Source organism: Cottoperca gobio, chromosome 13 (assembly GCF_900634415.1).
Source record: "Cottoperca gobio chromosome 13, fCotGob3.1, whole genome shotgun sequence".
NCBI classification, from domain to species: domain Eukaryota; kingdom Metazoa; phylum Chordata; class Actinopteri; order Perciformes; family Bovichtidae; genus Cottoperca; species Cottoperca gobio.
Window position 1 is genome coordinate 16360213 of NC_041367.1, and position 13139 is coordinate 16373351.

Here is a 13139-nt window from a genome sequence, read left to right on the forward strand (position 1 = left end):
CTCCGCTAAGAGGATTGCTTCCTGCACTCTCAGCCTCCGCACAGTTATTTAAAGGGAGCTTGCATTGCCGCCCACTGCCTGCCACAGCTTTAGAGAGAGAGATAGAGAGAGAGAGAGAGAGAGAGAGAGAGAGAGAGAGAGAGAGAGAGAGAGAGAGAGAGAGATGTCAAGAGAGTGTGAAAGGAAGGAGAGAGAGAGAGAGGGCTGATAGCCAAGGACAGGACACAAGTGGAGGGGTGAAGCATTGCCAGTGTGTTTTCTCAGGGTCTCGTCAGCACAGCATTGTGTGCGTCACAGAGAGGTGACAGCAGGCGCTACCTGCTGGTCCCAGCTCAGCTGCTGCTGCTGCTGCTACTACTGGAGGGAAACCAAAAGTAGAGGGGGGACACTCGACGGGAAGCTGCAGCCATGGCCAGCCAGCAGGACTCTGGCTTCTTTGAAATCAGCATCAAATCCTTACTGAAATCGTGGAGCGGCAGTGAGTAGCAGTTTGTCTCTTGTTGTTGTGGTGTTTGTCCTCAGCTGACAGAGCTGAGTGACTGGCTGAGGCTGCAGCTCTACTGGGAACCTGACTTTATAGCCTCTTTTTCCTGTTGTGGTCTGACCTGGATGTGCTGTTGCTTGTTGCAGATTGAGCTGAGCATGATTATATTGTTTAGCACGCTAGTTGCTGCAAACTTGGGAGCGTGATACTTTTAGCAACAGAGCACCTCCAAAAGGTTTTTAATTGTCTCATAGCAACAGCCAGGGACAAAACTCTGGCAAGTATCTAGCAAGAATTAATGGCCAAGAAGAAGTTGCTAATTATTATTTTTAATCTCAATGAGACCTATCCTGGTAAAATAAAGGTTATAAATAAATAAATACACAGGCACACAGCACTGTAGTGCAGTTACCATTATTTAGAATAACCTGTGTACTATACTGTACGTTCTGCTAATGGTGATTCAGCATCTCATCTCTGCTGCTTTTCTTTCAATTCTAGCCCTGTTTCAATCTATGAGTCTCTAAAGGAGTCTAAAAAGCTCTTAGGAGGTGCGAGGACACGAGTAATAGGATTAGTGGAGGTTCAGCTTGGTTGCATATTCTGTCCAGAGCTTGCAGCTCCACTGTCTGTCATCGTGGCCCATGAGGATTTGGGATAGGATGCCTCTGCATGTGATCATGCAACAACTCTGTTTTATGTAAGATATGAGGAGGTGGAAGATGAAGCTGGACTCTCTTTGGAAGAAAAACAAACAGAAATATAGGCAGTCTCCAAAACGAGGAAATGGGACCTTAGCCAATTAAACACTTCCAGTATACATTTCCCAATTACAATTTAGCAGCTAAAGCCATATCTGACTGATCTAAGTGAGTTATGCTACCAAGTGTGCTCCATCTCTCAGCCAGCTTGTTAGCTTGTGGATACGTATTGAATCTGAATGAAAAGAGATACAGTACCATAGAACATGCTGTCCTTGTCAACATTGAGCCATCTTCCGATGATGTTGCATAATCCTCCGAGTGGATCACTTTGCTGATAAATGTGCACGCACTCATGATTGTACTGTATCAGCAGCAACCCACGGCTATGCATTTAACATTTTCATTTAATATGTGATCTTATAATCTCATCTCTCTGCTCCCATTTACACAAGCTGTTATGTAATGAATCACAAGATGGCAACAGGGAGAATTTAGTTGATAAAAAAAAAAAATCTAATCTAAAAACATTACAATTCCAGATATTTAGGCTGCTGGTATATACGTTGAGGGAAAGAAAATCTCTTAATTGTTTAATATATAAGAATAAAGAGGTTTGAATAAGTGTCCCTGCTCTCTATCCGATACTGTTTGGCTGTGACCACAAGGTAAACAAAGTCAAGGTCCTTCAGACAGTGCACTCTGGTGTGTCCAGCTCTAATCAAACTGTGACAACCAGCAGGACTGAACTGGCATTGTGTAGCAGCGGCGTCGAGTCTGTCGTTCAAAATGCCTGAAGGCCGGTGCACCATCAGCCAATCAGAGCGGGAGATGAGCTGCAGTGAGCCAGTGAGCACAGCGGTGCTCTCCTGATGAGAAGTCAAACATGTTTTTGTCCAGCTCAGTTGTTTCTGTTATGAAATACTACGATGCTCATTTTCTGCGTCACATTTGACCAAGTTGTTAAATCATTTGTTTTTCATGTTTTATCCTGGTGGAACTGTGTGCGCAGTGTAACACTATTTTTGAGGAGCTAAAAATAGTTTATCAACAGTAATTGAAATTGTGAAAGTTATACATAGACAAGTCGCTTCCGTGTACTTTAAATAAACTAAATGCTCTCTCACAGCAGGCGCCAGTATCCAGCATGATGTCAGAGTGCTAGAACAGGGCTGATGGTCAATAATGTGGGACTGACATTTTAATCTGCTTTCCACAGAGGTCTGTAATCACTCTCTCCACTCTCCCCAGTTTTGTTTTTTTGGGACACTCAAACTGTGAACTTGTGATAATGTATTAGTATTAGGATGTTGTTGCTTCATTGGCACCAGCTGTTGCCTCCTTTTTTTGATAAATATTTCAGCAAAAATAGTTCAGCATCAACTCCAGACAGCATTCCAGGATCCAAGTGAAGTCATAGATTAAATGTAAGCTCTAGTGACTTATTCTGTTTTAATATGGAAATATAGCCAGTGTGGCACATCTGGTTGTTAACAGGGACTCTGATTGTTTCTTTTGACCTAAAACTTTATGTTCGATGACGACAACATTTTCCCACTCATTACGTTACATGACGCAAACCTTTTTTATTAACACCCACCATTGGTGGAGCCCCTAAGAACAGAGTCCCTTTATACCCAGCATCAAAGTATACAGTACATACAGCACAGTGGTGGAGGAGAGGATTAAATAGTAATGTTTTGCAAGGTAATTCCCACTACTCTCTTACAGAAATGCAGAGTCAATGTTTCTTACAAGTGCTCCCTAAGGTCTATGTTTTGTCCAGTTAAGGAGGTCAGTGGTATCTAAATATCCACTCACTCTGTTCACAAATGACTGCTAAATTGGTTGTTTACTCAGCGGGGCAGTCTCTGTGGATGCATATAGTGAACTGCATTCTTTGTACATGTGTGTATTTGTGTGTGTGTGTAAGAGAGACACTTGTTAGCCTGTTTGCATTGTCCTCTAGGGAGCACCACCATGCTCAGGGTGTTTCCAGCATGGCGATGATGTAATGCACACTGTGCCCGAGCTCCTTGTTTGCAGAGTCACATGTCGCGTCTGAGTCTTCGTACAGCGCCCAGAGCTACAGAAAGGACTTGATATGCACACTGGTTGCTTTCTTCACCTCCCATTTCCAGTTTAAGTAATTGACATGGGAGAATTTCGATAAAAATTATACTTCGATTTTATTTTATCCAACACGTGCCCTGTTAAATATCTGTTAAATCAAATGTGTGCATGCAGACTCTCTGTTGCTGGGAAGTTACGTAAAAATCAGATTATTTTTTACTGATTTCCCGTAATTGCTATAGTGCTTTAAAAAGTCTTTAATTCTTTGAGAACTTGCCTAAAGTGAAGTGTGCCGAAGTAGTGCCAGATCAACAATAGTGTTGACACTTTGGTGGTCTGACCCTCGTGCTGTAGGATGGTGGAGGAAAAGGGAGGGTTGCTCTGTCAGTATAGTGTGTACCCCCGGGATAAATATAGTCACACAACTATGCCACCATAACAAGTTGGACCTCATCACTGTGCTGTGCCTCAGCTAAAAATTCCTGCCTGACCTTCACTCTTGGAAGGCACCGGTTGGTCACAAGGCTAGGGGAAGCCATAGCAGAAGCAGCTCACAGAGAGAGAGGGAGGGAGAGAGAAAGAGATATTGCGTAGTCTCCCGTACCAAACACTACTCCCACATTTTAAAACACACCCGCCGTTGGCTCTGCGCGCCATGGAAACTATGCCCTGCAGGACAGTACCAGCTGATACACCAGACATGGACGTTGGTGGATTTTACTAGCCAGCGTTTGTCTTGATTCAGGACAAACCTGGATACCATATCCTCGTTCCCCACTATGGACGGGACGGCTGTGTGCTGGAGTAAGGCCATCGTCTTCAGCTTCATCAAGGGCCTGGGTAGGTGCTGAGTTGCCACATGTGAGGGAAGGCTGTTCTGAAAGCCATACGAGATCGTCACACATGCTGGGCATACCTCGAAAGATATCCAAGCGCTTCGTGTCCTGAAAAGATCTGGAGAAGACGTGTTTACTGGTTCCACAGCATTTCTCCAGCTTCTCTTGTGCAGTTTTATCAGAGCTGCATACTCTTACTGAACAGCCTCTAAAAGAAATTCTGATTGGAAATGTACTCAACACCTGTATTTTTTCAGCACCACGTGCTGATATGTATCTTAGTTGTTTTCTGTTTAAGTACCTGTAAAGAGGTAATAGTTTTGAGTAAGGCAGTTTGGGTAATTCATTAGAGATGTTTTTATCCTGTCATCCTTTGATCTGCAAGACAATTGATGTCCCTGCTTTTGATTCCTCTTTTGGCAGACTACAGAAGTCATTCAATTAAATGAGCAGTTATCTGATTGCTCTGTTTAATACAGACTGTAGGTTTTCGTCTTGCCACAACATCACTACATGAACATTAATCACTTTTAATCAGGTCTGCATGATGTGACATGCATGATGTGACGGTCTGCAATATACTTGCTGATTCTACACTGATAACTGACTATCTTAATTATATATTTGAAATACATAATTCTCAGAGAAATATCTGAGATATGACAGTTGGACTTTGTACAAATATGCAGCAAGGCTGAAGTGTTTACATATACTATGTTTTATCTTAGTAAGCTCAAACCAGCTTTCTAAAGGGCTTTTACCCCAAAGTGGTTGTGTTGTGTTGTTCTGTGATTCTGACAGGTGTAATGTTTTCCTGAAAGGCTGTATTTTGCTGCTACTGATGTGATCTGTCCAGTCACATTTATTTATTACATGCACACACACACACACACACACACATTTACACACTCAGAATACAGTAGCATAAGTACCTGTGGTTCTCATTGTGAGGCAATAAGTCTCTTCTGTCCTTTCTGAATATTTTAAACATCAGATTTACGGCTGTTGGTGAGGTGGACGTGCAGTTAGGGGTTGTTGAGCTTCAGGCTAAATAAAACTCTTACAGTTCTAATGAGATGTTTGTATGCAGTTCCTTACTATATTTAGCACTTCTGTGTCTGGAAGCAGCGGAGTGTAACACTAGGCAAATTTTAACTTGTGTGTTAGTTTGTGGGGTTTCATGGCCTAAGCCAAGCCATCCGTAATTAAAGGTTAGCCACATCATAACACTGGCTGAAGGATGGTCACATGCACAAGAATTTTGCTTCCCTCAAAGGGCAATGACATCTTTGGTACGAAATGAAAACAGCAGCTGCAGGCCATGGTGTTTTAATTTCCATATGCACTAAGTGTTCACTGCAGCAGTCGGAAAGAAAGAGCCGACTCGGGGCAAGCCGGTGCCCTTTGGACAGTCTCCCTCAGGAATGTTCAACATGGTGGGAACTTTATGTCCATGTTTGGAAGCTTCTCAGTAATACTCTATTCGGTGATCTCTCTTTGTAAACAGATCTGTGGCTGACCCTGCCCCACTCATTTGTGCTTGAATTGGCAATATTTGACACAATTGTTTACTGTCTTGTGCTCTTTGTGTTTCTGCAGCCTCTCCTGTGGGGAACGGATACAGTAAACCCCCCATCCCTCCAGTCTGCTGTCCTCAGGGCGAGAAGGGTCCCCCAGCCATGATGCCCATCAGCATTGACCCGGAGAGCAAGCCGGGCGAGTACGTCCTCAAGAGCCTGTTCGCCAACTTCACCACCATGTCAGAGCGCAAGATCCGCATCATCATGGCTGAGCCGCTGGTGAGTCCTCAGAGGGTGGCAGACTGAAGGGTTACTGCAACTTGTGTCCTGTGGTGATTGGATGTGTTTTGCTACAGATGTTGCGAAAAACAATTTATAAAATAGTCTGTTGGTATTATTAGGGGGGAGTGAGGTCATGACATTGGTGCTCTGTAACAGACCTCATCATAAGTGCTCATCAAAGGTTGCATGCTATGAGTTGTATGCAGTTTAATCAAAGCTTGAGGAAAGTTGTTAGAGATTGTTCCTTTTGGAATATTTCAACGGCTGGTTATAATGTATTAAATTAAAACAATTTGAAAAAGTCTCCAACATAAAAACATTTTTCTTGTTTTCTTCTTGTTTGCTGCTCTGTTAATCATCTCATGACCCGTTGTGGGTGTCCCAACCCTCAGGTTGTGAACTGCTATAACAAGGTCAGACAGGAAGCCTGGCAATCTGTAGCTGCTTTGACTGTAAGGAAGTAGTGCAATAAGTATTTAGATCCTTTATGCACGTAAAAGTACCAATACAACAATTTAAGTAAAAGTACTCCTACATAATTAAAAGTATAAAAGTATTAGCTAAATGTACTTAAAATATCTGTGACAAACGGCCCCTAATAGACACTACGTTTTGTGAGGGATCTCAATATCATATGGTTTAAACGACCATTCATTGTTGTGTATATACTTATCATACCGTATGTTTTTTAACTATATAACATGCTGATATATGTTTGTGTGACAACAAGCATGCTGACTCATGTTAGTGAAGCCCTAACAGTTCAAACAGTGATATATTACTCAAGGCCTTGGGCATGCACTGAGTCTCACACACATAATGTGGAGACGTTAACTACCTTGTCATGTTTAATTGCTGTCAGCTGAAGGCATGGTGGTGGTGAAGCAGTCTGGGGACACAATGTGCGTATGGAGCTTCATCGTACAAGCGTCAGTGTTAAGGAGTTTAACATGTGAAATGTGCTGCTGTGATATTATCCCTTGAAGAAGTCATGTTAAACTGTCAGTATCAAACATCAAATTTGTAACCATCTTTTCTCAAGAGGCTTGCTGTCTAATGCCTTTTGATTGCAAAAGAACTTCCGGCTTGAATACTAATCATCAGCAAGTCATTTAATAGTTTGCATTTGGAACTGACTGCTAGCCTTGTCTTTTCCATCTACTGTTTAGACTTAAGATACTGACTAATGAACATTTCTGGAAAATTAGATTGCGGTAAAGCCACTAATAAATATTTGAGAGGTTGAAGCCGATCGGTAGGACCAACAACAGCTGTCATAAATAATTCTGTTTACAGACAGTCAGGCAGACAGGGAAGAGCCACTGCAACACTCACCACCTGCTCCTAGAACCACATTAGTATCTTACGAGTGCTGCTGAAAGTCAACAGAAAATGACCAACTGATCCATATTACTAAGAAAAACAACCACCATCCCCGTAGCTTTATGTCCGAAGACACTTTAGCTTTGTTTACCATAAATAGTTACCCTCTGTTACGTCCCAGCGTAGGGGAGAAAATAAATCAAACAAAGATACTATTCACAATCATTTTAATTAGGTTGTACACGTCTGATATACTGTCAGTTTACTTGTGGCTGCTATGGCTGTCTCCAGTCTTAGGGACTGTGATTTATAGGAAGCTGTTAGTCACCAGTCCCGGTCTGCAGGGAAGTGTTAATTACCACAGGGAAAGTGAACACCCCCTCATGTCGGTGCAACTCCCTCTAGAGAGCTGACGGGAGGATGTGTCTCTCTGTTTGTCTTCTCTCAGTGGAGAATTGGCTGAGTTATTTGTTTTAGCCCCGTCTTGTAGTTATTGACATACAGTTGTCCCTCCTGTTCATCCTCATTATTCAGGTCAATTTGTTTAACTCAATCTGTCACGTTCAACAATCCGTCATGATTATTAATTCATCAGTACAAGATATTTAGTAGTAATTTGCAGAAAAGGAATTTAGTAAACAAAAATGCTGCAAATCTGTGAGATAATTGAATTCAAACAGTTTTGCTGCATCAGCTGGCCACAAAGAGCAGTAAAGTCCTTTAAAGCCCAACAGTGCAGGAGTCATCGACTTTTCTGTCATTTGAGCACAGATGGGCTCCTCAGATGCAAGCATTTGTCCCAAAACTAAAAAGTTCATCAGAGCATGGGAGGGAGAGAGAGAGAGAGAGAGAGAGAGAGAGAGAGAGAGAGAGAGAGAGAGAGAGAGAGAGAGAGAGAGACATTACCATCAGCCCATGCAATGTCAATGTCAGACACATCAGATGTTTTGGATTGATCATCAAGTAAGTGATGTGCTGTGTTGTGCCTGTCTGAGCAACGACACAGCAGAGGTAGCAGAGTAGCAAAAAGGTAAAGGGAGGCAGATGCTTTGATTTGTGAAAGGAGAGATTAGATGGTAATTGTGGGTAGAGTGTGGATGTAAACATTCTGCTTTTACTGTTGTGTGTTTTAGATAGTGTCCCCTGCTAATGCTGCATTAAATATCTTTAAAAACTCAAATTAAACCTGAATTGCACTTATTCATATTAATGTGTTTCCAGAAGAATACAAAGTGTTTAGGCAAGCTGTTTAATATCTCCACAAATTAAACCAGATATCACTTAATAAAGCTTGAATGTGTTTCATTGAAGCTTGCCAATTCATAAACGCTATGCAATCTCTTGACTTTGTTTTTATTGGTTTTCGTATACTGAGTAACTATTTAAGACACAAACCTTCATTAGTGGCAGAATGCCAGTGAATTAGTTTGGACACATTTTAAAATGATGCTGTAGTAATTGTCATTTATATGATGAACGTCATAATTTATGGGTCATTTTTCAGCGATTGTACACTGAGGATTTATTGTAAATATTAGAAGTTAATTTTGAGCATGTTTTGGCTCCTAAATTGTATAAACAAAGGACTGCTTCATTAAACCAAATAGAAATATCTATATAAAAAAATGCAATCAAATATTTAAATGCTAAAGAATGTGTTACAATTTAAGGCAGCATGTCTCAGAGAGTGCAACATTTTCATTATATTGGCTTTCCTGGTTAGCAGCTCTTAATATCTCAACTCATTCAGCCATCATTCACTAACAAGCAGGATGTACAGAAGTCAGGACTGTCCTTACCGCAGGACAAGACTGTGCTCAACCCTTCATGAAGGCTTTTATCTCAGATGATAGAAGACTGTAATAATGGGAGCTGTCATGAATGTCCTATCTCTAAAATGTGGCCCTGCCTGCTCATGCCTGGCATCAGACTGATTGATGGCTCTCTCATTAGCTGGTCTGTAATGAGTCCCTGTTCAAAAATACTCCATACAGTCTCCAGACAGGATAGAGTTACGGGCTTCAGACAAAACTTCAGAGAACTTTGCCAGTTTGACTTTGTACAAATAAGAAAACCTGCAAAAGTTGCAAAATGACTTATTTTCTTCTGTGTTTTCAGGAAAAGCCATTAACAAAGTCACTGCAGAGGGGAGAAGATCCTCAGTTTGACCAAGTAAGTCCTGTGAAATGCTTATAACAGCGAAGTGATGCACTGAGCTGATGAACAGCATCACTATTTACTAAACTAACTTTAGGCATTCAAGCCTTACATAAAAAGATAACATGAAATTGTGTGTAAAAGAGCAACATTTAACTGTTCTGCCTCTCCCTATGAACACCTAGTCAGTTTTGGAATACTGCTCTAGTATGATGCACTGTAACATGAAAGAGCAGATGGGTGAAAGCCCTGCTCACATCCCCAAAAGGTCTTTCAGACGCAGTCAAGGGCAGGAGTGTTTACCTTGCTGGCACTGGCTCTGTGCTAGGTGTGTCCAGCAGGTCTGTGGCTCTGCAGAGAAGGCTCTTTCACAGTCACAGGGGTGTGTTTGTGCTGCTGCGTGAGGCCATTCAGCCGCCACACAGAGCCAGGATTATGCTCCGGCCTCGTGCTGAATGAAGGGCTCGTTGTGTTCCCATGCCCGACCAGACTCTCCTCCCTTCCTGTGTGCCCAGCCCATCCCACCCGTTCCTTCCTTTCTCTCACCCTCCCCCACGACTGAGGGAGCCTGCCCCATGGGCACCTTGTCTCTCTGAGTAGTCTCAATGAGGCTCACACTTCCACCTCATTTCTATCAATCAATGTAGCTTTGGACTTTACTTTAAAGCTCCCTCACTCCGTGTATTATCCAAATGTAGGAAATATAAGGGAACGTAAATTAATTATCTTGTGCTGTTGGAATCTTTGTTTAATTTGCGGTACAAATAAACAAAGGAAACACTGATTGCCATCTCTTACTTTGGTATGTTAACTGCCAAACACAAACATGCATTTGCACGATGTACGTCTTCTTCTTCTTCCAGCTGATAAGCACCATGAGCTCTTTGGCTGAGTACTGTCTCCCCTCCATCCTGCGCACCTTGTTTGACTGGTACAAAAGACAAAATGGACTAGAGGAGGAGTTGCACGAGTACCGGCCAAGATCCAACACCAAGTCCAAAAAGTGAGAATCATTCAATGAATTATCGGGTGCAACAATGTGCCACATGTGGAAGATTTAAAGAAGCAAGAGTGAAGCTCACATGCACTTGTGTGATCGTAGCAAACCTTGTTGGCCTTGTTTCGTGTCTCTCCAACAGCGACGAGCAGCAGAGAGATTATCTACTTGAAAGGAGGGATTTGGCCATTGACTTCATCTTCTCTCTTGTACTCATAGAAGTTTTGAAACAGGTGATTTTTATTTTGTTATGATATAAAACTCACTATTATGAGTTACTGCTGCTGAAAAAAGAAACTTTGTGAATATGTTGTTCATGCCATTGTGTCTCTAGATGCCGCTCCACCCGGTCCTTGACAGTTTGGTCAATGAAGTCATTAACTTAGCCTTCAAGCACTTTAGATACAAAGAGGGGTAAGTCCTGTCTTTTTCCACTATTCCTTATTTTTTTCAGTTTTAGGTTCCTCTAAGATTTGTTTTACTTTGTCTTGTGTTGTGTTTCCCTCAGGTATCATGGTCCTAACACTGGCAACATGCACACTGTAGCAGACCTCTATGCTGAAATCATAGGAGTCTTAGCCCAGTCCAAGTAAGTAGCAAAGACAGAACTATGATTATATAATTCAATCTTTTTTTCCATCCATCTTCATTGGCTCGTAAATCCTAATTCTCTGCTCTGTCGGGCTTTGGTGTCATGCCACATCATAATGGTGTGTTACCATTCCTAATGCCTTTCTGCGAAACATCTCCCGGTTCAAGAGACTGGAACAGGCTGTAGGGACGATAACTTTTGGGCAGGTCCCCTTCACACCAAACTAGGACTGGAAATTGATGTCTGTTTATTTGAAGTTTTCAGATCATTGCAGCAAAGAACAAAACCCTTAAAATAGCGATATGGTTGGTGAGCACACTGCATACCTCCTTGCGCTCTGCTTAATTTCCTGCAGGAGATACTTCACTGAGAGGCTTTTATAGAGATCTTTACTTTTCTCGGAGGCCAAGAAAAAGGTCAAGAATTTAGCTGTGAACTGAAATTATTCTCAATCACCGTCTGTAGAAATGATAAACAATTCTTCCTCCCATGATTAAGATGCAGAAACAGCTGTATTCTGTTTCTGATGCGTACACCACCAGGCACCGGGGAAGAGTTTAAGAGACGCTCATAGTGAGCTCTCATGATGAATTATCTTCTAAATATAGACCAGCTGAAGAATCCCATCTCTGGTTCAATTTGGGCAAGGGATCAGGTGCTAGAAAGGGAGTTCACCTTGGGGCACAGACTCAGAGTCTGCATGCTGAGGGTAAGACGAGGGGATGGTATTTTTAGGAGGCACGCTCCTTGAATGTTGTCTGTATTCCTTCGCGTCACAACTCTGAAGTGGAAGAACTTTTTGTGGAAGTGCTGAATTGGGATTTGTCTGACTGAGCTATACAGCTATACGTCTTTATATAGTATCTCATTAGTTTTTTCTCTCTCTCGCTCAGGTTTCCTGCTGTGAAGAAGAAGTTTATGACTGAGCTAAAGGAGCTGCGGCAGAAAGAGCAGAGTCCATATGTAGTCCAGAGTACCATTAGCCTCATCATGGGGGTCAAGTTCTTCCGAATTAAGATGTATCCTGTCGAGGATTTTGAAGCATCTTTTCAGTTCATGCAGGTACAACAGACTTCTATAATCTATTGAATAATAATCATTTGAATGAGTTCCAAATGATTATCATAAACCTGCCTTCCTGCATTATTATGATCATGAGTCATAAACTATAGATTCAAACTCTCTTTTCTTTATTCATTTATTATTTATGTCTTTTGATTGTAAAACTTGCCCCAAATATAGGCTTATATCACCAGTATGTAAAAAATGTTCAAGGCATTCTCAGGATGGTCGGGATTTGCTGCCCTTTGACCTTGGCTATGTTTCCTTTTAGCTTTGGCATGCACTTTCACTTTTGGCCATACAGTATCACATCTGTTTACCTCCTGGGTAAACACTCTTGACATGTCACAGTATATTTAAAGTGATGTAAGTTTTCATTGCGTATTAAACCATGTACAATTCTCTTTTCAACAGGAGTGCGCCCAATATTTCCTGGAAGTCAAGGACAAGGACATTAAGCATGCCTTGGCTGGTCTCTTCGTTGAAATTTTGGTTCCTGTTGCAGCAGTAAGTTGTTTTGCTCTCGTACGTTTATTACGCAATATTCAATTTAAATTGAAGAGCCCTACTCTGGAGAGGACTGTGTCTTGTCATGTGACCTTGTGTGCTGTTGTCCTAGGCCGTGAAGAATGAGGTGAACGTACCCTGCCTGAGGAACTTTGTGGACAGCTTGTACGACACAACCCTGGACTTGTCCTCCAGAAAGAAGCACTCGCTGGTTAGTTAATGAGCAGAAAACAAACTGACACTGATTGTTGGCCCTGTTAGTTTTTGTACACCTCCGTTTTCACTCTGACACCCTTCTGCTGCATGCTTAGATTGTCTGGATGCCTGTGGTCTCTGTGAATCCTCAAGCATTTCAAGGTCACTCCTGTGTAATGCACTCTTACAACGTCATCGCCCACACTAGAAATAATTTATATGGGAAGACAGACTGCCATTTCAATGCATAAAAACAAGCATGAACACAGTGAAGTATGTACCTATGAGCGTCTGAAACATCCCTCTCCCCCAAAGTGTCTTCATTAAAGCATTTCAACACTGCAGATTACGGGGAAATGGAAAGACAACAACCCTTATGGAACAGCAGTTTGCTCTTACAGAAAGTCTAC

The 13139-nt window shown here is 42.0% G+C and overlaps 1 protein-coding gene across 1 annotated transcript in view; it reads left to right on the forward strand.

Annotated features, from left to right (window-relative positions):
* Positions 1 to 408: 408 nt before the first annotated feature.
* The window catches only part of frya (furry homolog a (Drosophila)), a 40315-nt gene continuing 27584 nt past the window's right edge, over positions 409 to 13139 (forward strand). The window contains 10 exon segments of the mRNA XM_029447204.1: positions 409 to 478; positions 5694 to 5893; positions 9338 to 9391; positions 10240 to 10379; positions 10516 to 10606; positions 10708 to 10787; positions 10882 to 10962; positions 11859 to 12027; positions 12442 to 12534; positions 12647 to 12745. Coding sequence (XP_029303064.1) covers positions 409 to 478; positions 5694 to 5893; positions 9338 to 9391; positions 10240 to 10379; positions 10516 to 10606; positions 10708 to 10787; positions 10882 to 10962; positions 11859 to 12027; positions 12442 to 12534; positions 12647 to 12745 — 1077 coding nt within the window.